The sequence below is a fragment of the Hypomesus nipponensis genome, chromosome 28 (assembly GCF_054491055.1).
Source record: "Hypomesus nipponensis isolate SF chromosome 28, ASM5449105v1, whole genome shotgun sequence".
Lineage (NCBI taxonomy): Eukaryota > Metazoa > Chordata > Actinopteri > Osmeriformes > Osmeridae > Hypomesus > Hypomesus nipponensis.
Genome location: NC_140388.1, coordinates 6,732,526 through 6,758,987, shown reverse-complemented (window position 1 = coordinate 6,758,987; position 26,462 = coordinate 6,732,526). Strand labels below are relative to the sequence as shown.

The following is a 26,462-nucleotide window of genomic DNA, read 5'->3' as shown; positions in this document are numbered from 1 at the left end:
CTGCTATTAATGAACAAAAGTAATAACCTTGTCTTGGTCCCCGACATGGGCCCATTGGGTCACTGTGCGTGTGTTAATTTGTGAGCGTACTTAAAAACTAGTTTATGCTTGTAAAAACGGGTTTAAGTTATTTCATTGGATGAGATTATCCCCTCAACATATTTAAGGCTATGGCCTTTGTTGTTTTATGCAGGTTACCAGCATACATTCATTCGAGGTTTCCCTAAGTAATTCTGGCCCATTTAACAATTAGCTTCTCACCACTTACCATGGTGCTAAGTGTTTTTCATACCTCAGCTGAGCTGATACATTTATTTCCATGGCAACGGATTGAAAACGTTTTGGGCATGAAAACTGATTGAGAGGGCTCTTTAGTAGCATATGTTGACTGGCTGTTTGTGGCAGGATGAGAAATACCTTTTTGCCTTTTCTGAAAAGCAAGGGTTGTGTGCCATCGATGATAAAATACGCTGCGGACGTTTCTTTTATTGATAAAGGCTACTTTGTTTAGTCCTAGACGTGAAGGAATTGGATGGAGATCATGAATATTTTTCTGACCAAGGAACTGTTGGACCGGATCACCACTAAAGGGAAATAATAATTTTCAAGATATTCTAAAAACTGTATTCTAGCTTTTGTACAGAACCATTGATGAACATTTTTTATTAAGAAAAATCTTTATATCAAGGATTACGCAGTCAGCTACCCTTGGATTCTGTGTCTTTAGATTGTGACCTTACAAACTGTGCTAAAAACAACGAACAAAAAGTTTATTTTGGCAGACATGCAAGCGAGAATCAGTGTATTGGACTGTTCCTGTATGGACAAATAAATCGACCTGATCAATATAGCAACTAGGATTCAATAAAGATTCGGTGTTCAAGCACAATAATTCCTATCTGCACAGAATGTAGCAATATCAATACAATTCATATAACTGCTAACTGTTCACCTGGGAAATTCTTATAAGTACCCAGCACCCATGGTCCAGGTGATATGTACCATATGGACCCTCATACGATGGAGAAGGTAAGGTCTTCTGATCATTTATAGCTCAATGTGTTGTAATTAACAGCAGATGGTGTCAATCCAACGATTCAAAATCCAAATAGATGATTCTAATCTACTCCAGTGACTGGCAGAGCAGGTCCGTCTTTACAGTTTGAATACATTCTCTAATATAAACGACAGTAGTTTGTCTGAATGAGAGTGAATCCACATGGTCCACTTATCTTAGATCGTCATCTTATATCCTGTTATGTTGCCGAAATTGTTGGGCACTGAGTGGTTTAGGCCGAGCAATGAGACCCTTCTATGCAGGTGGAGATACACTCAAGTCTCAGTCATGAATGGACCTGCCACCAGATGCAAACAAGTGGAGGTTCCACATTGCAGTTAGACACAGGACATGCATGTGAGTGTATGTGTGTGTGTGCACGCATGTGCGTGTGTGTGTACACTTGCACACGTGTGTGTGTGGAACCTACAAGCCTCTTTTCCTCCCTTCCTTTCTTGGCTGGTAGACAGGCAGTCAGACAGACACAAAGACAGACAGGCAGTCAGACAGACACAAAGACAGACAGGCAGTCAGACAGACACAAAGACAGACAGGAAGTCAGACAGACACAAAGACAGACAGACAGGCAGTCAGACAGACACAAAGACAGACAAGCAGTCAGACAGAAAGACAGACAGTCAGACAGATGCAAAGAAAGACAGGCAGGCAGATTAGCAGGCAGGCAGGGTATCTGGTCTGACATCATTTATGGCAATGCATACAATCCCTGATGAGGGGACAAACAAGCGTTCAAACCGACATGTCACAAACACATTGACTCTCTTTAAAAGTTCCTATAAAATGAACTGAAGCATGCGTGACATCAACGCTGAAAGTACTATCCTACATTATTATTATAGTATGGCATATCAAAAAATGACTAAATGACTAAAATGACTAAATATCAAAAACGTCGCCTCTCGCCTGTGTTTGAATGGGATCTGCTGATATGCTGGTGAAGTTGTGTTTGTTTATCTGCAGGTCAGGGTCACTGCTACACTCCCTTGTCAAACCTTTTAGTGCTAGTTGGGAGAAGGTCACATGGATCCACCAGATTGACCTCGTAACAGAGGGGGCCAGGTGTATTTAAAAACTTTTTAGTGGACACAAGTACTACAGAACTTCAAAGCAGTATTTGTTTTAGGGGTCATTCCCCCGACACAGGGAGCTAAAATTAGAGTTTCATATCTAAATGGATCTGTGTAAATTGACTTTGTGCCCTTGCTTGCTCTGACTGGCATGACCAGTGGGGTGATGTCACTTTATGATGGTTTTCCAAGGATGCTTATGAAACACCATCCTTGCTGCAAAATAATCGATGTCCGTGGGTTGAGCATGAGTTCACAGCACTGCTAACATACTTTCCACAGATCAAACACCAGTAAATCATTGTTGGGGGCCTCAACTCTTCATATACGGGTTAAACCTTGTTGTGTGTGGATTAGTATTTCTACTCGTGAGATACCGAAAATCCAGGTTAAACATCTACCAGGTCAACTGTGTAAGACTGACCAGATAGAAGGTTTCACGTGGACAGAAGGTGAACATAAAGCCCGAGATCAGATGTGATATGTGGATATGTTTCGAAGAAAAAGCAGCACGCTGTCAAATCATGCTCCCTCACAAGAAGGGCGTTGTTTCACTCATGTTAAAGCTGGTTTTATCAGTGAAAAGTGAAAAGGCTTGGGACTCTAAAAGAGATATAGATCTGCGTGTGAGTGTGTGCATATGAACTCCATGGCCAGGCGAGGTGAAGGCCAAAGAGGTGTGCACCGAGATGGACAGAGTCTCCAGAGGCGACCCCCTCTGCCTGGTCGTATAAAAGCTGTCGAGTCCCTCTACAGATCACTCGTACTCCCAGTTTGCTAGCCCGTCACACACACAGACACAGACACACACACACCTGCCGGACTTTCTTGCCGCACACCTCAAAGCACAGACAGAGCAGAACATCACGAACGCCTGTGAGGATCCCAGCTCTCAAGTCTCACCGAATGCTGAACATGCCTTGCATCTGCAGGTCCGTGGTAGAGAGGCTCTTCATGGTAAGACTGTGTTCGGTCTCCACTCGGTCATCACTCACCAGGCACTCTGATTCCTTGTTAGGGGGTGCATGTACAGTGTTTTTTTGAGTCGTGTGTGGACTGTTTTGCTTGCAAACCTGCAAGGCAGTTGTGTGAATGGTCTCCACACATTTGGATGCTAGACAAACAGCTGCTCTGAGAGGAAGCTTTGTATTTGACGTTCAGACATCTGCTGAGACATGTACGAGCAATGCCATCCACCTCTGTGGTGAAATGGGAGTGTCAGAATATAACTTAGAAACATTTTTTTTTTTTACAAAAAAAATTGATTTTTGTCACATTGGCACGCGGCTGAATGAAAGTTTGACGCATCAGAGGCAGAACAGAGAGAGAAGAAGAAGAAATTTCAGTTTTTGATTTGTGGACAAACATCTTTTGTCTTACTTCCATGACATGTTTTCTCTATGAGGTGATTAGTCTACCAAGCCCTCCCTCCTCCCTTCTCAGACGGATTCAAGCACTTTTGTTTATCACCTGACATTCAACCTGGCCACTCCCAATCCTGCTTTATAGTGACTGCTAGCAACGTAATCGCCACACCATAAAAGTATTGTGTCCTCCTCTCCTTTTTGTCATTCATTTCATTTGGCTGATGCTTGTATCCAAAGCAACGCACAGGGAGAACCACAACGTGTGGTCACATGCTCTCTCCCGCTGAGCTCCGCCCTCTGTTCTGCAGGTGGAGCAGATCCTGTCCGAGTTTCGCCTGGAGAAGGAGGATCTGAAGGAGGTGATGGGGAGGATGCAGAGGGAGATGGACCGGGGGCTGCGTGTCGAGACGCACGAGGAGGCCAGCGTGAAAATGCTTCCCACCTACGTCTGCTCCACCCCCGAAGGATCAGGTGGGCACTCTGTTCCTAAGGGGAGCGGGTAGGGAACATTGGCGGACGACTACACACTAGATGACCCTGTGAGACCCGATTTGAAATGTCAACATCACCTTTAGCTCTCCAAAAAACACATTTGCAAATAAGATTTGGGGTCCTATTGTCTTGCCTTGCCAAGCTATTGGATACATTTGGTTTTTCAAAAAAAAAAGACATTAGCAATTAAAGAGCTAAAGGTGAAGTAATTTTACAACAAGGGATCTTACAGGGGTAAATACACGCTCTCTGGGGATGGAAGATAAATGGACGCTCTCTGAGGATGGAAATACCAAGATGGCAGGCCTCAGTCTTGTGTTTTCAATGTTTGTGTGTGTTCCTTCAGAGGTGGGGGATTTTCTGGCTCTGGATCTGGGAGGCACCAACTTCCGGGTGATGCTGGTCAAGGTGGGTGAGGACGAGGAGCGGGGGTGGAAGGTGGAGACCAAGCACCAGATGTACTCGATCCCAGAAGATGCCATGACGGGCACTGCCGAAATGGTGAGTGTGCACTTGGAAGTATGTACTTCGAGAGCACTCAGAAGTCGACTTAAAAGTGCGCTCAAGTCGAACCAAAAGTGTCCATGGAAGCCTGCTTGTTAAAAGACGACCGACTGTGAATCAACTGTGCCCCTTTTTTATTTCCTCTCACACTCGTTGTGTTGTTTGCGAACCTCCTTTCCCCCATCCTCCAACCTGTCTCCTCCCTACAGCTGTTTGACTACATTGCAGAGTGTATCTCAGACTTCCTGGACAAACATCACATCAAACACAAGAAGCTGCCTCTAGGCTTCACCTTCTCCTTCCCGGTCCGACACGAGGACATCGACAAGGTGCGACACGCACCTGCACAGACACACAATGACATTTTCCGTTTGAGTTGAAGACGTGAGAAGGAGTTTGAACCGGACGTGGACTGAGTCCTCTTCCTTTCCTCTCCTCCTCTCAGGGAATCCTGCTGAACTGGACCAAGGGTTTCAAGGCTTCGGGGGCAGAGGGCAACAATGTGGTCGGGCTGCTTCGAGACGCTATCAAAAGGAGAGGGGTAGGAACTCCAGTTAATACACCCCACCCACATGTGTCCCTTCTTGTGAATGTGAGGGTGCCTGTTTCTCATACGGATGCGAGGGTGAATGGTCATACGGATGCGAGGGTGAATGGTCATACGGATGCGAGGTTGAATGGTCATACGGATGCGAGGGTGAATGGTCATACGGATGCGAGGGTGAATGGTCATACGGATGCGAGGGTGAATGGTCATACGGATGTGAGGGTGAATGGTCATAGGAATGCGAGGGTGAGCGTTCCTCTCGTCTGTTGCAGGACTTTGAGATGGATGTGGTCGCCATGGTGAATGACACGGTCGCCACCATGATCTCTTGCTACTACGAGGACCGCAGCTGCGAAGTGGGGATGATCGTCGGTAAGGACGCGCACATACAGACATAACACCCCCTCCTCCTCCCTATTACCACCTCAGCCCCTCAGCCCCCCCCCCCCCCCCCCCCCCCAGCCCTCAGCCCTCTGCCCGTGTGCCTCAGGGACGGGCTGTAACGCCTGCTACATGGAGGAGATGGGCACGGTGGAGCTGGTGGAGGGGGAGGAGGGCCGCATGTGTGTGAACACAGAGTGGGGGGCCTTTGGGGCCAACGGGGAGCTGGAGGAGTTCAGGCTGGAGTACGACAGGGTGGTGGACGAGACCTCCCTCAACCCTGGACAGCAGCTGTGAGTCCCCCCCTCCCCTCCCCTCCCCTCCCCTCCCCTCCCCTCCCCTCCCCTCCCCTCCCCTCCCCTCCCCTCCCCTCCCCTCCCCTCCCCTCCCCTCCCCTCCCCTCCCCTCCCCTCCCCTCCCCTCCCCTCCCCTCCCTCCCTCCCTTCCTTGGTTCCTTGGTTCCTTCCTTTACTCCCACCTTTCTTCCTTGCCTTCTTCCATCCATCCGTCCGTCCTTCCTTCCTTCCTTGCAATCTTCCTTCCCTCCCTCCTTGCATCCCTTCCTTCCTTCCCTTCTTGCCACCTTCCTTCCCTCTTTCCTCCTTCCCTTTCTGTAGCCCCAGGATCAGACATGTGTGTGAAGGTTTTCTGTTTGTCCCATGCAGCTGAGCATGAGAAGGCCGCCTCGGTCTGATGCGTACCTGTGGGTTGCTAGGCGACCGTGTTGTTTTTCCCCACCTCTGTTTGTGAATGGCGGGAGTGTGCAGACGTCAGTGGGCTGTCTCCGGGCACAGGGGGCCAGATTAATGAGCTCTCTCTTTCTAGGGGCCTAATGATTGTTTACTCTGCGCCCTGACAACCATTGACCTGGTTAGGCCGGACCTCTCTCTCTTTCCTCTCTCTCTCTCTTTTCTCTTTTCTCTCTCTCTCTCTCTTTTCTCTCTCTCTCTCTCTCTCTCTCTCTCTCTCTCTCTCTCTCTCTCTCTCTCTCTCTCTCTCTCTCTCTCCCTCTCTCTCTCTCTCTCTCTCTCTCTCTCTCTCTCTCTCTCTCTCTCTCTCTGATGACTGGGATGTTCACGTGTTTTGTGACGCACGTTTCCTCCCCCCTCCCTCTCCTCCTCCTTTTTTCCTCTCTCCCTCCTTTCCCCCACCCATATCTGGTTTTCCTCCCCCTCCCCCCTCTGCCTCCCCCCTGCCCCCCACCCGGCGCCCCTCCTTCTTGCCGGCCCCCGCAGCTATGAGAAGCTGATCAGCGGGAAGTACATGGGGGAGCTGGTGCGTCTGGTGCTGCTGAAGCTGGTCAACGAGGAGCTGCTGTTTGACGGCGAGGCGTCCGAACAACTGAAGACCCGCTTCAGCTTCGAGACGCGCTACGTCTCCCAGGTCGAGAGGTGAGGACTCGCCGTGAGGTCACGAGCCACTTCCCCCCCCACACGAGCAGTTGACCCCCTTCCACCCCCCCTTCCTACCCTCGATGACTCCTCACAGACATCCACAGCACCTGCACTTTCCCCTCCTGGCATGCAAACACAGGGAGCCTTCATGCATCACACAGGGAGCTATAGACACGTATCATGTCCCTCGCTGTTCCCCCTCAGTGACTCGGGCGACAGGAAACAGATCTACAACATCCTGTCCACACTGGGGGTGCTGCCGTCGGAGCTGGACTGCGACATCGTGCGCCTGGCCTGCGAGAGCGTGTCGACGCGCTCCGCCCACATGTGCGGGGCGGGGCTCGCCGCCGTCATCAACCGCATGCGGGAGCACCGCAGCCAGGAGGAGATGAAGATCACCGTGGGAGTGGACGGCTCCGTCTACAAGCTCCACCCGTGGTGAGGAGGGAGGAAGGGAGGATGTGGGGGGAGGAAGGGAGGGAGGGAGTGGAGGATGGGGGGAGGGAGGAAAGAGCATGGGGGGAAGGGAGGGAGGGGATGGGGGGGAGGAGGTGAGGAGGGAGTGGAGGATGGGGGGAGGGAGGGGGGGAGGGAGGGAGAGAAGGGAGAGAAGGAGGGAGAGAAGGAGGGAGAGAGAAGGGAGGGTGTGGGAAGATGTGGGGGGGGTGGTGGAGAGTGAGAGAGGTGGAAGAGCTGGAGAGAGAGGGGAAAGGTAGAGAGGTGAAAACTGAGAGAAAGAGTGGGAGGGAGAAAGTTGGACGGGAAGAGAAAGGTGAGCGTGACAGTCGATGACAATTGACCCGTCGACTCTCTGTTCTGAACCTCCTCAGTTTCCAGGCGAGGTTCCACAAGATTGTCAGGGAGCTCACGCCTCACTCTGACATCACCTTCATCCAATCAGAGGAGGGCAGCGGACGAGGGGCGGCCCTTATCTCTGCGGTGGCCTGTAAGATGGCAGCGTGCATGCTGACACAGTGATGAGGGCCAGGGCAAGGGAACCGCTGCCTCCTCCCAGTAGGGGGCGATGCAGGTAAACTTTTTGGGCTTTAGGGGCTGGTCATGCAGGGTGGTCTAGTCTCTCTCTGGCCCAGAGTCAGCCAGACGCTATTCTGCTGAGGGATCTTCTGGAGGTATGTGGATGTATAAAAAACCCGCATCTACCATGGTTTAGAAAGAGACTGATGGCACTGTTGGAACTCCACAGTGTTTCTGAAATGAGAATGCACTAGTGGTTCATCCATGAAACAATGGTGGAAAATGTGTTCAATTGTCATAGTGTTGCTATAGCGTGTGGGAGAGTGGATGAGCCAGTTAGCAATGGAGGATCGTTCATTCATATTACTGTAATGTACTGTAACAACTATGTCCATAAAATATATCCTAGACATATCATGTAGTCTGCTGTTTGTTTAATTCCCAAATTGTTACCTTTGAGATACTCAAATGTATCTGTCTTATAGTTTACTAGTGGACCATAGTCTTGTCACTTCCTGTTCTTTTAATTGAATTTGAATGTCTTTGATATTGTATATATTGAAGATATGTTTACGTATTATCTCGTAGTTCTTAATTGCTGTGCATCAGTTATAATGGAGTGTGATGACGCAATAAGATGTAAAGACGTTGTCAAATGTAAACGTGATCATGCTTAATCGTTGTAAATAAAGTTTCCTGTAACGTAACGCTTCCTGTCGTTGTGCGTTTGTGGGGAAAACTACAATTCACATCGCAACCTGTAGAGTAAAGGGTTTACACGCGCGTGTGTGTGTGGGTTCATGCCTGTTTGCCTCCACCCAGAGGAATCTGGGCCCTCTCTCCTTATCAGCCCCTCTCAGGGCGGGATGGAGGGATGGGAGGATGGATGAAGTGATGGATGTCCTCATAAGGGCCTGTAGTCGACTACCCAGGTCTATTATAAGAAAGCAGCCGATAAGAAGGGCTGTACTTATACCCTCTGTGGAACATCACACCACCCAGGGCACGACACACATCCCCCGACCCCAGACATGGTGAGTAGCGCATCCGCGTTCCATATTTCCTCCCGTGTTGAATTGTGTGGGAGCATGGACTCGAACGTGGCAGAGGTCAAGGTGAAAACGAGATGATTTTGGATCGCATCCCGCATTGTCCGGACTCTCCCGCACGGTCCCTGATGTTGCTGTCTTTCCGGTTGCCGCGACCATCGACAACCCTAACCCTTCCGCTCGAGGGGTTTCGGACTGTGAGGGCCATGCGCACATGTGTGTAACCTGCCCTCTGTCTGCCTGTCCACTCCTTCCCCAGGCCAGTAAGAAAGCCGCAAACAAGAGACAGAGAGGAGCCCAGAAAAGCTGTTCCAATGTCTTCTCCATGTTCGAGCAGTCCCAGATCCAGGAGTTCAAGGAGGTACTGTACGACAACTACGGCCAGACAAAGCTCAAAATTGTCTTCCAAACGATCACCCGAATCATTTTCCATTGTTGGGAAGGACCAAACAGATGTTAGAAGTGAGAGGGAAAGTGTAAACATGAATGTGGACCGTTGACCGTTGAGAGGATTAGCATTGTTTGTTTGCAATGTGTCCGTCCAGGCGTTTGGTTGCATAGACCAGGACAGAGACGGGGTGATCAAGAAACAGGACCTGAGAGAGACCTACGGCCAGTTGGGTGAGACGTGCTGTGTAGCGCTCTGGAATGTCTCTCCTGTCGCCCTCAGTAGATATCTCTCCTGTAGCTGTCTGTTGATGTGTGTGCTTCCTGTTCTGTTTGCAATATTTCATTGCCATTGTACGTGTGTCTTGCGTGTGTTGTGTGTGGTGTGGTGTTCGTGAATGTGCGTGTGTCCTCCAGGAAAGCTCAACGTGAAAGATGAGGAGTTGGATGAGATGCTGAATGAGGGGAAAGGTCCTATCAATTTCACGGTGTTCCTCACTCTGTTTGGGGAAAAACTTAATGGTGAGAACATTGGGTTAGATGGTTGTGTCTATATTTGCAGCTAACGGCATCCAGTGCTCATTATTATTTGCTCATAAATAAGTGCTCTAGATTTGACTCGCCGCGGTACCCCCAGACTCAAATCAAATGCACCTCATGAACTTCCAGATACTTTTCTGTTATGGAACTCTGTAATTGACCCAGGTGTGGTTCCGCCATGCAGGTACTGATCCAGAGGACACTATCCTGGCTGCTTTCAAACTGTTCGACCCGAACGCAACCGGCTTCGTCAATAAGGACGAGTGAGTTTGACACCCAACGGTCTACATTCCCTCATACCCTCCCAGACTGTCAAGCTGTTTGTAGTTTATAATGAAGCTAACATGTGTGACTCTCTGTCTCCCTTTGTATGCAAGGTTCAGACGATTACTGATGAATCAAGCTGATAAGTTCACCGCTGAAGAGGTTGGTATTGACTTATTTTGAAATACATTTCCGGACGTTGAACTTCAACTGGAACCAAGAGCTCTTTGGGTGTTCCTCCCTCCTGCTCCCCCCCCTCCCATCCCTCCCCCTACATCCATCCCCCTACATCCATCCCGGAGATTATAAGGTCGTACATGACGTTCCAACAGGCTATTACGAATGTATTTGGATTTAATCTTTGTAGCATTTGGTGAATGGATGCCCCCGAGCACGATTGGCCCTTCTGGGCTCTGCACACGGCTCCCCCATTCTCCCAATCCTCCAATTTCTCTCCAGTTTAATATGATTTGTTTACGTGGGCTCCACAGAAATATGACACAAAGCATGACCCATCGTCTTGTTTTGAACCCCCCAGCATTCAGCCGTGATAACGGACATCATCAGTTAGCAGTCCCTTTTCAGTGTGTCTATATTTATCTCTTGTCCCCCCCTCCCCTCCCCTCCCCTCCCCTCCCCTCCCCTCCCCTCCCCTCCCCTCCCCTCCCCTCCCCTCCCCTCCCCTCCCCTCCCCTCCCCTCCCCTCCCCTCCCCTCCCCTCCCCTCCCCTCCCCTCCCCTCCCCTCCCCTCCCCTCCCCTCCCCTCCCCTCCCCTGTCTCCAGGTTGATCAGGCCTTCTCAGTAGCTCCTATTGACGTAGCTGGCAACATAGACTACAAGTCCCTGTGCTACATCATCACACACGGAGATGAGAAGGAAGAATCCTAACTGTGTTTCGATGATTTACTCTTTGGAATCCCGACCCCCGACGGCTTTCATCACTTTGCCCAAATAAACCTCAATTGATGTGATCTGGATTATGTGTGTTTGCTGTGCACACATACAAAGATCAACCAATATATGAAGCAGAACAGATCTGGGTACCAGATTAAATATATGCAGAACTTTTGGAAAAACATGTGTTTCTATTTACTCTCTTACTTGTCTGTGTTGGCTCAGACAAGCACCTTCACTTGGGCTTGGGTCTGGTGAACAAACTCACATACAGACCACATGAACACAGTATATGATGCTCAGTGCTACTTACACCCAAACACATGCAGGCCACAGTCAAACAGCCCAGCTGTAAAATTCCATTTCATTTGGGCCCCTGTTGCCGCGGTTACAACAACAAACCCCTTTGAGAATCTACAGAGAGCTGAGGCTGAGGCAAGACAGAAACATTATCCTGGACTACACACAGATAGCAGAAATACTACCACCAGGGTGAAGACAGTGTGTCAGATCGTCTTACCTCTTTATCTGGATTTTGTACAATTGTTTTCATGACATTATTTGTCCCTGAGTCTGTTTGGGGGATGTAGCTAGCTAGCTAGCCAAGATGCCAATATCATCAGGGGCTGCGGGCAGGGTTGATATGGGGGTGGACACCTCCATTGCCTGGACCCCAGACGGGCTGAGGAGGGATGGCAAGCCTGTCAACAGGACCCACGACTCCTACTTGAAAAGGTACAGGAGTGAAGTGTGTTGGGATGTTTGGCCCAAGTAAGGTGTGTTGGTGTGACTCCGGCTTCTCATTGAGGTGTGTTTTGTGCGCTTCACGTGTCTTTGGTTCAGGGCACTTGATCTTGAGATAGTTCATCTAAGATACTGTAGTTTGGGTATCTACAGAGTTGTAGTCATATTAATGATTGGAATAAACACACAATACATTTCCACAACATCTTATATCACACTGTAAGAATTACAGTTGTTATAGTTCTGTCTTCCCTGATATTATACAGTCCTCGCCTGTAGCAGGAGTAACAGTACATTTTTCATAAGAAATTATTGCTATTACACAAGGATTGGTTATAGTATACTCTGTGTGTTGACTGCTCATTCAGTCAATAGCAACAGGACAGCGTCTCGTTATCTGGGTTGAGATGCCCTGTACTGACCTCTGTAAAATCCCTCCTCCTCAACCCATGACTCTGCTCTGCTACAATCTGCTCTCACGGCCTCCCAGGTATCTGGAAACGCACCAACTGGGGAGGAACCCTGCCAACAAGAACGGTTTAGGGGTGAGGAGCTTTCCCGCTAGGCCATCTACATCCTCAACGAAGACACAGAGATCGCACGTAGGTGTTTCCGGAACGTTCTATGCTAACAAAGCTTTTGTGTCGGATTCCATCCCAGGACGCCAGTCAGCTCCCGGCAGGGTCACAGGGTGTGCACACCGGTTCAGATCACCCACCGAATGCGGGGGATCAGCAGCACGCGCGCAGTGAGGGCACGGGCAAGCCAGCCAGCGGACACAGCTCCAGGACATCTAAGACATGCGTCCTGCTATGACAGAGACAAGCCTTTCCTGCTGACACGTTCGGGGTGTCCGTGAGCTCGAAACCTCGTGTATTACTTTCCTCCAGTTTACGTACCACGAATGTGTTTGTGCCATTTTCTGTTTTGCGCTTGATGACGTGTCTGTGAATACATAAACGGTTTGCAACAAAACAAAGAGATGAGGTCATCTTTAGGTCGTAGGCGAACAATATTTATTTCAAGACAATTAGCGGCCCAGGACTGATCAGGAGAAACTGGGCATGATCCGTAGCAGCACATGATCAACAACAACAAAACATGGTCAACATTGGATCTTTCTCATCAAACTGAGACAAATGTAATTACAGATTTGATATCCGTCGTCTGATAACAACCTGAGACATCCAGTCATTTGCTGAATTAATGCAGTGCTTTATGAGCCACACAGGACCTCTTCTGATGGCTCCGCCTCTCGTCAAGATCAGCTGCACTTGTCCGCACGGCGGGGTGTCATTTCCCTTGAATGTCTGATGTCATTTCCTGTCGTTTTGGATCCAACAGAATGGTCGGCCACTTCCACACAGAAAGGAGAGGTGATAAGAGTGTGTGTGTGTGTGTGTGTGTGTGTGTGCGTGAGAGAGAGAGTCAGTCGCTGCTGCTGTCCTCTGATCCCAGCACCATGTTACAGTACTGCTTCTGCTGCTCCTCCTTAAACGTGTCCTTCACCTTGGCCCTCTTTAGTCCTCCATCCCTGCATGGACACACACACACACACACACACTTTAGAAGGGATCGATGCTGGGATGAGGATCAGTGTGGAGGATGAGTGTGGTGGATGAGTGTGAAGGATGATTGTGTTGGATGAGTGTGTTGGATGAGTGTGAAGGATGAGTGTGGAGGATGAGAGTGGTGATGAAGGAAGAGGATGAGTGTGTTGGATGAGTGTGTTGGATGAGTGTGAAGGATGAGTGTGGAGGATGAGAGTGGTGATGAAGGAAGAGGATGAGTGTGAAGGATGAGTGTGTTGGATGAGTGTGGAGGATGAGTGTGGAGGATGAGTGTGGTGATGAAGGAAGAGGATGAGTGTGGTGGATGAGTGCGTGGCTCCTCTCACCAGGACAGGTCCACCAGGCCTCCCTTGTGAGCGATGGCAGACTTCACTCTGTTGGCAAACTGCACAGCATCTTCCCCCTCCTGCTCACACACAGGATGAGGCGAGGGTGTCACACAAGGGGACGTGTACGTGTGTGTGTACGCGTGTGTGTGTGTGTGTGTGTGTGTGTGTGTGTGTGTGCACGTGTCAAACCCACCTGTTGGTGCATGGCAGGCAGGTACCAAACGTTGCAGACGATGGCCCAGCTGGTCATCATCCGCAGCAGGTAGCTGATCATGTTGTACTTACTGCTGTTCCAGAACGCGTCCCCAAACTGGGGGTCGTACTGCAGGACCACACACATGCAGCATCATATCACTACCACGGTACCATGTAACTATCACATGCGCAAATGCACACGGCATCATGCAGTATTATTCACCATCATATCACTATCACAGCCTTCTTTCACCGTCATAAAACTTTGTATACACACAAATAACATACTGTATCCTACCAGTGTAATATTGAATAACATACCTTGATAGCCACAGGATAAATGGTTCCACCGATTTCAAAGCTCCCTTTTTTAAACATCATGACTGACGTGTTGTTGACACAGGTTCCTGCATGTGGACACCAAGGAAACACGGCTGGTAGAGGCATGCGCACACACTTGTTCTGGGCAGTGTTTGTGTTACCGAGGCAGTCTCAGCGAGGCAGTCTCAGCGAGGCAGTCTCAGCGAGGCAGTCTCAGCGAGGCAGTCTCAGCGAGGCAGTCTCAGCGAGGCAGTCTCAGCGAGGCAGTCTCAGCGAGGCAGTCTCAGCGAGGCAGTCTCAGCGAGGCAGTCTCAGGGAGGCAGTCTCAGGGAGGCAGTCTCAGGGAGGCAGTCTCAGCGAGGCTGTCTCAGCGAGGCTGTCTCAGCGAGGCTGTCTCAGCGAGGCTGTCTCAGCGAGGCTGTCTCAGCGAGGCTGTCTCAGCGCTGCACTCACCCTCTGGGAAGATCAGGATGGGCAGCTTGGTCTTGTCGTTGACGTGATCCTTCAGCCTGAAACAGCCATGGGGTTAAAGCACATGCAAACAAACCTGGCAACCCGCTGGCCCAATTTCCAAACCTGGCAACCCTTGGGCCCATGCTACAGGAGGCTGTTTGAAACAACATAGGAAGCTGAATACCACAAACGGGAGTGGCTTCTGTGAGGGTTAGCATGGGGCAGGGCTATGTGAGTGTGTCTGGGCTTGCCTGTGCAGAGTGGTTAGACTGTGGACACCAGAACTTTGTCCTGAAACACGACTCACTCCATACAGGCTGCTCAAACGACCGTCGGGGGAAACGTTGAACACAACGGCACAGAACAACATACACACTGTGCTGCACTGTATGAAACAGTTTATTACTAGTAGGAGCCCTACGGTAATCCATAGCAACGTAAACGCCATGCGACGCTCACAGCTGCAGACTCACCTCTTGGACACTAGGTGGCGATCTTTCATCTCGGCTCTCTCGAACCAGATGTGAGGGCAGGAGCGCACCATGGCTCGCTGCAACACGCCGATGAGACCTCCATGAACCTGACCCACCTGCGGAGACCCACGCGCCACACGCCACAACCAAACAGAACCCTTCAGAACCCTTCAGAACATGTGGGAGCATTCGGGGGAAACGCACTGAGAACAGTCCATGCGAGTCGAGACCACTCGCAATTAAAATAAATAAAAAAAACCCTGTCCTGTTTAATGAATGAGCAAGTTCCGGGACCTGGTGTTTAAGACACCCACCATGGCATAGCAACCGTCGTTACAGAGGATGACGATGTCGATCGGTGACGTGTGATTGGCGACACAGATTCCTCCCTTTTTGGGGCGGTTTTCTCTGGAAACACACACACACACACTGAGCGTTAGGGGGTCAGTGACAGGTTGTAGTGACTGTACGGTCAGTGTGCTGGACTGAGGGTGTGTGTGTGTGTGTGTGGGGGGGGAGACTCACTTGTTGTGGTAGTGGATAGTGGCTGACAAACCTCTGGCACAGATCCTGTAGCACATTATATGAGCCCACTCACTCAGGAAGAACTTTAGTCTGAACACACACACACACACACACACACACACACACACACACACACACACACACACACACACACACACACACACACACACACACACACACACACACACACACACACACACACACACACACACACACACACACACACACACACACACACACACACACACACACACACACACAGGAGTGAGAACAGCAGGATACCTACAGTAGGCTACGCTGCGTGTTCAGCTCAGTGTTATGGTAACCGTACAGGTGGATAGGTATGTACCTGCAGTTGGGCATCAGACCCACAGTGGAGGTACCAATCACCAGCCAGGTCAGACCGATGGTCGCCAGGGTGATCCTGGAAGACACATTGAGTCACACTCTCCTCCCACACAGACTGGACCCTGCTAACCAGAGGGGCTGAGGCCGGGGCGGGGCGCGGGGTCTCAGGGTGAAAGGTCACAACGCTTTCCAAGTTCCCCACGGTCCAGAGCGGGGCAACAGGTGCGTGTGAGTGTGAGTAAGTATGTGTGCATGCGCGTGAGTGAATGCGTGCGAGTGTACGCGCGTGCGTATATTCAATTCAAAACTTTCGTTCACTCGCAAAAGGGTTCCTGGCAAGACAATGTGTGAGTATGAGTGCAAGTGGGTGTGTGGGAGTGTGTGTGTGTGCAAGTGTGTGTGTGTGTGTGTGTGTGTTACCTGAGAGGGGCGAGGACGCAGTATCGGATGAATACCCCCAGGCCCCAGACTACAGTCAGTTTCAGGCTGATGTAGTGGAAGTCAATGTTGGTCCGCGTCAGCAAGTTCCACGACACCAGCTCCTCCGAGGTGAAGCGCTGGGTCACCTGGGGGGTCAGGGAGGTCCCCAGGGTCAAACTCGTCACACCCAAGTCGAGGCACGTGAGCTCTAAAGTAAAATCAACCCTGGATATTTTCCCCGGTGGGCGCGATGACCTTTCTATTTCGATAACCCCCCCAGAATGCACCTCGTCTTCAACGATGCTTTCGATCCCTCGACGCCCGAAGTAGAAACAGTCGCTCAGGGTGAAGTCGCCCCCTAGTGTTGATTTGGGGCGACTGAGTCTTAGTTCCCCCAGCTCCTTCTCCATGGAACCATTATGTCTCTGGATCAGACCTGGGGGTTACACACACACACACACACACGTAAACATCCTCCTCACATTCTCATGTAACATAACATGAATCGATCCAAACTGTCAAAAGTGGGGACACACACACACGCAGGGAGCTGGCTGAAAGGTCTTTTAGTCTCCGGGTGCCGACCTTGTGTTTGATTATATGGGCCACCTGGAGATAAGAGGGTATTTAAAGTGATCAAGGAGCACTGGTCACTGATAACGGAGGTTGGGTGAGTGAGTGTGTGTGTGTTCGTGTATGTGTGTGTGTGTTAAGTCGGTCTCAAGACGGTCACTGTGAAATGTTCTGGAGTGTGTGACTGATAACAGGCAGGACAAAGTCTAGGAGTCGCATAGACAGTTCCTTGGCCTCAATCAGTCAAAGCTCAGCCTCAGGCTTCACACCATGTGTCCTCGAAGCGCTCTGAAACATTGCATCATATTGTCAGTTGATGACAAGTCCTCCACAGAGATAAGACTACACACACACACACACACACACACACACACACACACACACACACACACACACACACACACACACACACACACACACACACACACACACACACACACACACACACACACACACACACACACACACACACACACACAGTGTGTGTATGTGGGCGAGTTCTTGGGGTTTGACACCTCTCCAGTGCATCAGGAACTTGTCCTGACTCGGATTCTCAATCCAGCATACCAACGTTGCACAATCCAGGATATGACAAGCGGGTCGTGCCGGCAAGGGTTGTGATTAACGTTTCTCAGGAAGTCTGTCTCACGGTGCAGAGTCAAATCTGCTTCTGAGCTAGTGGCCCAGTGAGAATTGCACCACACAGTTCCACACAGTCTCACTGAACCAGTGACTTTACACTGCACACCATCCATCCATCCATCCTTCTCCAACCTCTCCCCACAAGGGCGTAGATTTGGCTTGAACATTGAAGGTTGAAGTGTTGTTGTTATTTTTTGGGGGGGCAAACTACGCCCCTTGTCTCCCCACCTCCGTCGCTCTGTGTCTGGGATCTGGTGGTACTTACTGCTGGATGGTGATGCCTGGATCGTCTGTTGCTCCCTGTTCTCCTTCTGCAGTCTCAGAGTGGCCCACTGCAAGACCAGAGAGAAGGGCACCGTCATTGTCTCTGCTGCCCCACAACATACCCTGCTACCCCCATCGCCCTCACCACACCCAGCCCTGCTACAACCAAACCCTGCTACCCTCACCACACCCAGCCCTGCTACACCCAAACCCTGCTACCCTCACCACACCCAGCCCTGCTACAACCAAACCCTGCTACCCTCACCACACCCAGCCCTGCTACAACCAAACCCTGCTACCCTCACCACACCCAGCCCTGCTACAACCAAACCCTGCTACCCTCACCACACCCAGCCCTGCTACAACCAAACCCTGCTACCCTCACCACACCCAGCCCTGCTACACCCAAACCCTGCTACCCTCACCACACCCAGCCCTGCTACACCCAAACCCTGCTACCCCCCCCATCTGGTAAGACCACCAGGACTGATCTGTTATGACCACCAGGACTGATCTGTTATTCCTCTCTCCTCCACTTTCTCTCCAAAGTGCATTTCAAAGACAAAGTGCTTTATTTGTCACATGCACCGAATAGTATAGTGTCATCAGGAAAGGATAATTATTGTGACCTGCTTCGCAACATCAATGCAGTAGCATAAAACAAATATATATATAAAGATATTTAAAACATAAAATAACATTTAATAACTTGAACAAAGGATTTGAGGAGACAAGGGAGGAACTGGGGGGGGAATCCATTTTGGATCCGGGGCGAGCCTGAGGCAGTGAGCGAGTACCTCCAGCGTTTGGATGAGGATGTCCATGTAGGTCTCAGAGATGCCCAGGGAGAAGCCGAACATGGCCGGGACCATGATGAGAGCCAGGATGAGGCACAACCACACCTTCACCACCCAGAAGGCCACCAGCCAAAAGTCCTCCATCGCTGCAGCAGTCCCTCTCTTGCTTTCCGGAACTCTCTATCCCTCTCTCTGGTGCTCTGGAGGAGAGGGGAGCGGAGGAGAGCAGAGGAAGGCGGAGGAGGAGAGCAGAGGAGGAGAGCAGAGGAGGAGAAGAAGAGAGGAGATCTGGGTTCAGACCCAGCCACATTAAACCCTTTGGAGTGTATATTCCGACTACATACCTTGATGTGAACACAACAGGTATGTTCATCATTAGATCTTCGGAGTCAAAAAGCAATAGAAGAAAGACAACATATAGGCTACTCTGATGAAAGTGAAAAGTGAGACCCGTGTAAGGCTATGATATAAACAACCACGAGTAACAAATCACTGTCAAGACTGTAATTGCGTGTAGTCCGCTGTTCTGTTTTGGAGCGTGGCACATGACGCCTGGCGACAAAAATAAACCCAACTTTACTTAGTTCAATATCGACGACCACTAGCTGACAATGGTCTGCTCACACAAATCTATACGAGCGTCATCAGATTTAGACCGCTGTCTTTAAAGACCAACAGCAACTTTTTAGAGTAACGTATTACCATTAGGGTGATCCTGTGAACAGTTTTGGTTCTCACACCTTTCCGCATATTATACCTGGCTGGGCAGCCTCCCGCTATATCTTACCGGTTGAAATTCAGTCCATGTCCTTGTGCAGGATCAGCAACTCCGACAGCAGGGAACTTCGTTTGGGGTCGAAGGAGCCGGGGTCTACTGCTCTTACTATTAAAGTAGGTTCACGCCCGGCTCTGGATCAAAGTTCATTGTGTCATAGCGAACAGCGACTCCCCGTGGTCAAACCGGTTACTGCACGTCGTGGTGAAATTAATAGGCTTACGTTAAAACGCAAATTGTGAACAGCACCTGTTGGCAATTCAGTCTGATTATAAAATGCGACTTTTGGGTCACTTGAAGAGATCATGGGTCGCGTTTTTTGGCTCGTTTAACAAATGGTCGCTTGTTAGGTAAACCTGTCAAGCGATTGCATTTATTACATTTATGGTCGCTCTTTTCCCTAAGGCATTAACTGACACTGCTCAGCCTCAGCTGTTATGCACGCGAGACTGGTAGAACGTTTGTATTTTGTGTATTATTAGCACGTTTATCAAACCTATTAACACCACTTAGTCGATTATTGAAATACATTATTAGTATTTCAAGCAAATTCTTAATGGCTGCCGTGGAACACGGTTAACAAACAGAAGACTATCACCCAGCCAACGCACCCATGTGGGGCCCAAATGAGTTGTAGCTGGGCCGAAATGTGGGGCCCAGTCATTTGTCCTCAGTTTCCATGGATGAACCACATGGCTTGATGATAGGCTCCATATTTGGAACACATGGTTAAGTTAGGTTTCTCCCTACATGGGTTGATGATGGGACCCAACTCCTTATCTAGTACTGTTATCTGAGAGAGTAAGACTTCCCTCATACCCCCTCCCCTCCTCCTTCAGCTTCTACCAGGACATGCATTATGTTCATTTAGCAAAGCCTTTTATTCAAAGAGACGTATAGGGGATTCAAACCTGCAACCTTTCGACCTCCAGTTAAAAGATCTGAGCTATACCCACCCCATCACATGATCGGTTTGTCAAGTCAGTGGAGAACTGCCGAAAAATCAGTGAAGCGCACACGTTCCACTTCCCTTCCCCCATGTTTTATTGTCGTTGCTGTCAAGGGAAGGTTACACGGTGTGATCGACAGCGGCCACACTGCACACGAGCCAGGGAGCTGTCTGTGGAAGATCGTCACACACACTGTCACACTGCCCCCTCCTGTCCTCCTCCTCACGGCTTCCTTCTCAGTCTAACGGCTGGTCTGATGACAACTTGGGGCAACGTGGTGCACGTTTTATTTGTCCAAAGTCATTTCCTGTCCTCTTTGCGTCCTCTAGCTAGGCATTTCACGTCAGAGAAACATTCTCTCCTCGCCTCCTCCTCTCCCATCTCCTCCTCCTCCTCCTCCTCCTCCTCCTCCTCCTCCTCCTCCTCCTCTCCCATCTCCTCCTCCTCCTCCTTCTCCTTTCCCATCTCCTCCTCCTCCTCCTCCTCCTCCTCCTCTCCTCCTCCTCCTCCTCCTCCTCCTCTCCCATCTCCTCCTCCTCCTCCTTCTCCTTTCCCATCTCCTCCTCCTCCTCCTCCTCCTCCTCCTCTCCCATCTCCTCCTCCTCCTCCTCCTCTCCCATCTCCTCCTCCTCCTCCTTCTCCTTTCCCATCTCCTCCTCCTCCTCCTCCTCTCAGCCCCAGAAGGAGGCGCTCTCCAGGCTGGACTTGATGTTGTCGTTGTTCTCCCTCCTCTCCTGGGTCACCAGGTTGGCCTCGCCCTTCTGCAGTCTCCTCCGCTGGGCGGCCTTCTGCTGCTGGCTCAGCTGGCGGCGCACCTTCTGACGCACCACGTCCTGCAAACACGTCACAACGTCACATCAACGGGTCCTGACTCCAGTCGCGACAGACTCACAGCCACGCTTTCCGCGTCGCCGCGGCCCGTGAGAAGCCTGGAAAGGAAGGTGAATCCAAAAGACCACCCCAGCTCCAACTCCACCGATGCACGAATAAGTTATTTCAGAGGACAGTAAACCAACATGGCTTCCAGTGCTATGGCAGGTGTAATAGCTCTGGAGTGGGAAATCAACCTTGTTGGTGCACTGGTAGCATTAGGGTTGAGGTGGTCATTAGAATTTCCCCTTCGGCTCCAACTAAAATGATTTACATAAGACAACCAGAGGATGATCTGTACCAACAGACACAGCAGCTAACGACAGACCAGCTCCTACACGCACACATGAAAACAACACGTTTGAAATCGGAAGAAACTTGACGACATACAAAGTGTGACATCAAATCAAATGTATTTGTATAGCCCTTTTTACACGCAAGCATGTCACAGAGGGCTTCACATACGCCCATAGAACTGCCCCTCAACCAACCTAAACCCTCAAGGACATGAGTGGCTACGTGATGACAGACAAGTTGGGTGTGTGTGTGTGTGTGTGTGTGTGTGTGTGTACTAACCGGAGGTATGGTGGAGCAGCTGCCTGTACTGCCCATGGTGGCTTCACTGTCTGTTCTCCGACGTCTACTGTGCGCAACCACATGGAGGAGGCTGTCTGAATCTCTGTAGAGTAATACACACACCACACACACACACACACACACACACACACACCACACAGCAATAAGCACAAGGGAAATGGGACGTCATGCAGGCTGATTCGTGGGGTTCAATCATTGGCAGGTAAAGTGTGATTTGGCTCATTCTAGTGAACGAGAACGCTGGTGGCGTTTACCTGAATGGTTTGAACTCTTTGTTAACTGCCGACAGGTCAAGCAGGTCTGGACACGCATCTTCCTCTTCCTTCTTCTTCTCCTCCTCGTCGTCACATCTCCCCTCGTCTCCCTCCTTCCCCTCATCCTCCTCATCCCTTCCGTTAACCTGGGAAGCGTCGGTCGGTCTCGGACACCCTCCCCCTCTCCTCTCCTCCTCCTCCTCAGTCTGGGGGGGTGTGTCTGTCTGCGGGTCGCACACTTTCAGCCCCTCCAGCTCCAGAATGGCATGTCTGTATTCCTCCAGGTCTACGCTGTCCTCCCCTTCCTCTCCGGCCTCCTCCCCGTCCTCCTCCTCCCCGTCCTCCTCCCCCTCCTCTGGTCCTGCAGGCTGCAGCAGGGCCGCGTCTCTCTCCAGGTCCTTGGTGAAGCCGCTGGCGGAGATCTCCACGTCGAGGGACACGGAGCGCCTGCGGGACATGAGCCGTGCCGCGCACACACACACGCGCGCGTCATGAATGAAAAGATAAAAGCACAGAGCAGTTCCTTGTGGTACCTTGCTACTGCTAGCTATTGTACCCTCTGTGCCCCCCCCCCCCCCCCCCCACACACACACACACACACACACACACACACACACACACACACACACACACACTCACCGGATGTCTTTGAATGTTGGGTACACTTCGCTCTCGTAGTTAAATCGCCTCGCAAAGAAATCTCGGATACATTTGACATCACGGTCAAAGTACCTGTTGAAAAAACAATGGTGGAGTTGAGCCAACCCCAGTGGATCAAGTCATGTTTGAATTGCTCTGAACAAAAAGTGAATAAACATGATTTCTTTTTTACAACATTAAATTTGTATTATTATTCAACGGTAACACATTTGTCTTCATTTTGTGTATGTGCGTGTGCCTCTCTCACCACTCAGCGTTGTAGTGCGTGGTGGACACCATCTGTGGGAAGTCGATCAGCGTCACATGATCCTGGTCGTCTACCATCAAGTTGAACTCGTTGAAGTCGCCGTGGATCAGGCCGTGATTGGCCAGTTTGACCAGCAGCTCCATGAGCTCGTTGAAGAGGGAGGGCGGGTCTTCCAGCTTCCGCACCTGACACCTGCCCAGCAACAACAACACACACACACGGGACAGCCAATGAGAAGGCTGGGATCTGCAGACGCGTCCACAGAAAGGGGCTAGGAGGACGGAAGAAAAAAAAAACAACGAAATAGAAAGAGGGAAAGGAAAGGTCTAGATTCCGGGAGGGTCTTCAAGGAATTTCGAGATCTACAAAGCGGAAAAGGTCGTCGGGTTCAGAGCAGACGACCCCGAGACGGAGGGATGAACAGTTCCAGTGTGCGTGGACGTGCGGTACTGACAGTGGGTATCCGTTGATGAGCTCCATGACCACGGCGTGCCTGTTGTAGTCCACGGGCTTGGGGACAGGAAAGCCTCGCTCGTACAGCGCCTGGAAGGGGGACAAGCACCCGGGCCATCACACCCTGGCATCAACGCCATGGAGACCAAACGTGCTACTATGCTGTACAGACACGCCGTGATTCTTAGGTTAGAACTCTGTATTGTCGAGTAACAGCTCGTTTATTGTTGAGTTGCAGCAACCGTCATTGTGTTTACATATTCATTGCTCATTATTCGGTTGTAATTTATATATTTGTAAAGTTGCAGTTAATTATGACTATTAGTAGTAGTCGAGTAAAAATAGAACTTGTAGGCCCAACTACTAAATAACTTTCAAGTGATGAAACATGACAATGACTTAACTGACATGTATAATACTTTCTCTATTCCTTCAGCTGACCCAAATCGAATCTAATCCTAATTGCGTAGCCCTATTAACAGGCAATGTCACAGTGAACTACACAGACGCTTATATCAGTTGGTACCTTCATGTAGGCATACTCCTTAGTGGCAGAGAGGCGAGAGAGGTAGAGCCAAGACATGTTCTTCCTTCCTTTGTGGTAGTCTCTCTTGTTCTTCAAGTTCCTAAAGGAGGTGCGTCCGAGTCTGTGCAGCTTTAGAGCGTACTGGTCCCCCTCTGGACTGGCCACAATGTAGATATCTACAGGAGATCGAGGATCAACACATTCAGAACACGAAAAAGAGCTAACTTGATTAACAAATAAATCCACGCAATAAAAAAGCGTTTTTCTTGCCGGACTCTTTCCCCACGCCCATCTGGTTGCCGACAGAGATGAGGACTTCGCGTGAACAGAAGGTCTTCAGGGCCAGGTAGTCGTAGCCTCCGTTATTTAACCTGTAGCCATGGACAGCTTAACGCACACATAAAGGAGTTTTCAGTTGCATGTCATTGAATGCCTTCACTCCGTTATTCGTGTCAGGTCCTCTCTATGACAGTCATTCTGAGTGGCCTTACCCTTAGTGTGCTCGTAAGCCACCAGTTTGTGCTTGACCAGCTCTCTCAGAATCTTGTTGCAGCCCCCGTGTTTCAGGCTGGCGATGGAAGACAGCAGATTCACTGGGACGATCTCATGGTTCTTCATCCCCATCTCAACCTGCAATGTTTTACGTCCATGACGGAAGAGTATATTAAATGAAGGCTTGCTAACTTTGATAGCTAAGAGTGGCTGTTTCACCTGTCAATACAATGTTTAAAGGCGTAGCTGCTATATAGCCTCGCATGCGACGCTAATCAGTTGCTAGCTGGTTGTTTATTCCAAATGTTAGTGCTAATCTGACTTGCGTTTTGTACTGAATAGAACGTGTAAGTATGAGTGACATTGGGGCTTTTAATATACTTTCTAACTATTAGCTCAGCTAGCTTGCAAGCTAAAGCGAAAAATAGAATAACAATAAGAGCAACTTACGGCTGTGAGGACTCGGAAATCATCTCGAGATAAATACCGCAACACCACAACATTTAATTTGCCCATATTTAGGCTTTTAGTAATACACTACACGGGAATAATCGGCTAATATGTTCTGGTTCTCATTCTGGCATGTAAACACGTGGAATTGAAGGAGGAAGTGATGCGTTCGTCACTCGTGCTTTGACTCCCCTCTAGCGGTGCCCTGACGATTTGAGATAAATAACAAAGCGAAACACCACTAAATTATGAAGTACATAAATCTAATAGTAGAACAAAAAATGTTGAAAAATAATCGAAGACTAGGCCTTGCAGTTTGACATGGTGTTAATATTTTGATCTCGAGGGAGCTCTAGTGTGATTAAAGAGTGCTTCCTGCTGCTATTTGAGGTCCTGCTGTCCTCCAAAACGGCCCCATATGCGCTCGTTCATCCCTCCTCATAAGAAGGTGACGAAATATCTAAATTCACACTCACTGTAGTCGGTGATTAGAAAGATATCAAGGCAAGCTGTGCACTCCTAATATCCTCTAGACCAGTGCTTCTCAACGTGGGGTCCGCAAACCATATAGCCAAAGGCTCCGCGAAATAATTTGCCATAAATTACATTGAAAAATTGTGGTGTGAAAAAGTAAAAAATATATTATAATCTAAAGATGGGGACCATTTGCACCAATAAAAAAGCATATTGTGTCCAGTTAAGAGCATAAAGGGTATGCCTGAATGGGTGTTACGGTTATGATGGAGTCATGTTCAAGGACCCCTGGTCCCTGTCCCCCAAAAGTTTGAGAACCCATGCTCTCTCACTCAGACTGAGTGATAAAGGCAGAGTTTGCATCTATGGTACAGACCGTGTGTACCCTGGACTATTAGACGACAATTTATGCACAATACAATGCACAATTATGCCATGAAGGAGGCACTGAATGACATTATTACAATAATGAATACAATAATTGAACTCATACAAGATGATGCATAATGTGACCAACACATACACAGACATGTGTCTGCATACATGTCTTTGTTGAGGCTGGTCTTATTTACATCTCTCCTTTTAGCCCCTGGAGGTTAGAGGTGAGGTCTCTCCCGATACACATGTCCATAAATCATCCGTCATGCCATCCTATATGTGATATTGGGAGCTACACTGTGTATCCACCTTCTTGACCCTTGACCCACTCCCCTCCCAACTGGAAGGACTGAAGGATGGATATAGTCTCGAGGAGGAGAGGCGAAGGTCACAGCATCTCTCAGAAATAGAGCTCGCACGTCTCGTGTCCTGCACTCGTCTTTCAGACAGAAGGCGGATTGAGTGACAGTTACTATCTCTGGCCTTCAGGGTTCGGGGTGGAGGAGGGGGTGGGGAGGGGAGTAGGGGGGTTACAACCGAGCAGGCAAAGTGCTGCAACTACAGTTGGGCAACATACTTTCCATGAATGTTTTATTGAGAACTGGACCATTGCAATGACGTAACTCATGCGACGACTCGGCCCAATGTGATTCAGTACGAGACAATGAACAAGGTTTGGAGACGGAACACGTGTGTCATGACGCTTTTGAAGCAGCAGGGCGCAATATTGTCTCTTTGACTG

General features: G+C 49.7%; 5 protein-coding genes across 5 annotated transcripts; 3 read left to right on the top strand and 2 right to left on the bottom strand.

Moving 5' to 3' along the window:
- The first annotated feature begins 3,036 nt into the window (after positions 1-3,036).
- On the top strand, positions 3,037-8,210 carry gck (glucokinase (hexokinase 4)). The gene is made up of 10 exons (XM_084694476.1): positions 3,037-3,102; positions 3,821-3,983; positions 4,351-4,505; positions 4,718-4,837; positions 4,954-5,049; positions 5,328-5,427; positions 5,546-5,729; positions 6,672-6,827; positions 7,035-7,268; positions 7,661-8,210. The coding sequence occupies exons 1-10, from the start codon at positions 3,052-3,054 to the stop codon at positions 7,806-7,808; spliced, it is 1,407 nt and encodes a 468-aa protein (XP_084550602.1). The 5' UTR covers positions 3,037-3,051; the 3' UTR covers positions 7,809-8,210.
- A 605-nt stretch (positions 8,211-8,815) lies between these two features.
- Positions 8,816-11,080, top strand: myl7 (myosin, light chain 7, regulatory). The gene is made up of 7 exons (XM_084694400.1): positions 8,816-8,839; positions 9,114-9,215; positions 9,400-9,475; positions 9,659-9,763; positions 9,966-10,044; positions 10,159-10,207; positions 10,829-11,080. The coding sequence occupies exons 1-7, from the start codon at positions 8,837-8,839 to the stop codon at positions 10,931-10,933; spliced, it is 519 nt and encodes a 172-aa protein (XP_084550526.1). The 5' UTR covers positions 8,816-8,836; the 3' UTR covers positions 10,934-11,080.
- Positions 11,081-11,340: 260 nt separating this feature from the next.
- Positions 11,341-12,662, top strand: LOC146219700 (uncharacterized). Its single transcript, XM_084694642.1, has 3 exons — positions 11,341-11,674; positions 12,174-12,228; positions 12,344-12,662. Exons 1-3 carry the CDS (start codon positions 11,547-11,549, stop codon positions 12,497-12,499), a joined length of 339 nt encoding a protein of 112 aa, XP_084550768.1. The 5' UTR covers positions 11,341-11,546; the 3' UTR covers positions 12,500-12,662.
- Positions 12,663-12,676: 14 nt separating this feature from the next.
- agpat9l (1-acylglycerol-3-phosphate O-acyltransferase 9, like) lies at positions 12,677-20,267 on the bottom strand. The gene is made up of 14 exons (XM_084694641.1): positions 19,382-20,267; positions 18,595-18,794; positions 17,799-17,865; positions 16,606-16,754; positions 16,319-16,464; positions 15,900-15,974; positions 15,551-15,640; positions 15,340-15,433; positions 15,026-15,141; positions 14,553-14,608; positions 14,100-14,185; positions 13,777-13,905; positions 13,581-13,660; positions 12,677-13,217 (listed from the first exon to the last, which is right to left on the bottom strand). Exons 2-14 carry the CDS (start codon positions 18,736-18,738, stop codon positions 13,112-13,114), a joined length of 1,338 nt encoding a protein of 445 aa, XP_084550767.1. The 5' UTR covers positions 18,739-18,794; positions 19,382-20,267; the 3' UTR covers positions 12,677-13,111.
- Positions 20,268-20,395: 128 nt separating this feature from the next.
- On the bottom strand, positions 20,396-25,034 carry riok2 (RIO kinase 2 (yeast)). Its single transcript, XM_084694640.1, has 10 exons — positions 24,869-25,034; positions 24,418-24,556; positions 24,197-24,313; positions 23,927-24,102; positions 23,402-23,490; positions 22,948-23,139; positions 22,680-22,772; positions 22,041-22,487; positions 21,766-21,868; positions 20,396-21,152 (listed from the first exon to the last, which is right to left on the bottom strand). The coding sequence occupies exons 1-10, from the start codon at positions 24,932-24,934 to the stop codon at positions 20,991-20,993; spliced, it is 1,584 nt and encodes a 527-aa protein (XP_084550766.1). The 5' UTR covers positions 24,935-25,034; the 3' UTR covers positions 20,396-20,990.
- Between the last annotated feature and the right edge of the window lie 1,428 nt (positions 25,035-26,462).

Excerpts from the sequence above, each read along its gene's own strand:
- gck (XM_084694476.1), top strand. The coding sequence starts at position 3,052 with ATGCTGAACATGCCTTGCATCTGCAGGTCCGTGGTAGAGAGGCTCTTC. Across the intron at positions 5,050-5,327 it reads ACGCTATCAAAAGGAGAGGG|GACTTTGAGATGGATGTGGT; the intron begins GTAGGAACTCCA and ends CGTCTGTTGCAG. Across the intron at positions 5,730-6,671 it reads CTCAACCCTGGACAGCAGCT|CTATGAGAAGCTGATCAGCG; the intron begins GTGAGTCCCCCC and ends CGGCCCCCGCAG.
- myl7 (XM_084694400.1), top strand. Across the intron at positions 9,764-9,965 it reads GTTTGGGGAAAAACTTAATG|GTACTGATCCAGAGGACACT; the intron begins GTGAGAACATTG and ends TCCGCCATGCAG. Across the intron at positions 10,208-10,828 it reads ATAAGTTCACCGCTGAAGAG|GTTGATCAGGCCTTCTCAGT; the intron begins GTTGGTATTGAC and ends CCCTGTCTCCAG.
- LOC146219700 (XM_084694642.1), top strand. The coding sequence starts at position 11,547 with ATGCCAATATCATCAGGGGCTGCGGGCAGGGTTGATATGGGGGTGGAC. Across the intron at positions 11,675-12,173 it reads CACGACTCCTACTTGAAAAG|GTATCTGGAAACGCACCAAC; the intron begins GTACAGGAGTGA and ends ACGGCCTCCCAG. Across the intron at positions 12,229-12,343 it reads CCAACAAGAACGGTTTAGGG|GACGCCAGTCAGCTCCCGGC; the intron begins GTGAGGAGCTTT and ends ATTCCATCCCAG.
- agpat9l (XM_084694641.1), bottom strand. The coding sequence starts at position 18,738 with ATGGAGGACTTTTGGCTGGTGGCCTTCTGGGTGGTGAAGGTGTGGTTG. Across the intron at positions 17,866-18,594 it reads TCCTCATCCAAACGCTGGAG|TGGGCCACTCTGAGACTGCA; the intron begins GTACTCGCTCAC and ends CTGGTCTTGCAG. Across the intron at positions 14,609-15,025 it reads CGCCACCTAGTGTCCAAGAG|GCTGAAGGATCACGTCAACG; the intron begins GTGAGTCTGCAG and ends TGGCTGTTTCAG.
- riok2 (XM_084694640.1), bottom strand. The coding sequence starts at position 24,934 with ATGGGCAAATTAAATGTTGTGGTGTTGCGGTATTTATCTCGAGATGAT. Across the intron at positions 24,103-24,196 it reads GGGCGTGGGGAAAGAGTCCG|ATATCTACATTGTGGCCAGT; the intron begins GCAAGAAAAACG and ends GATCTCCTGTAG. Across the intron at positions 21,153-21,765 it reads GCTGCTCCACCATACCTCCG|GACGTGGTGCGTCAGAAGGT; the intron begins GTTAGTACACAC and ends ACGTGTTTGCAG.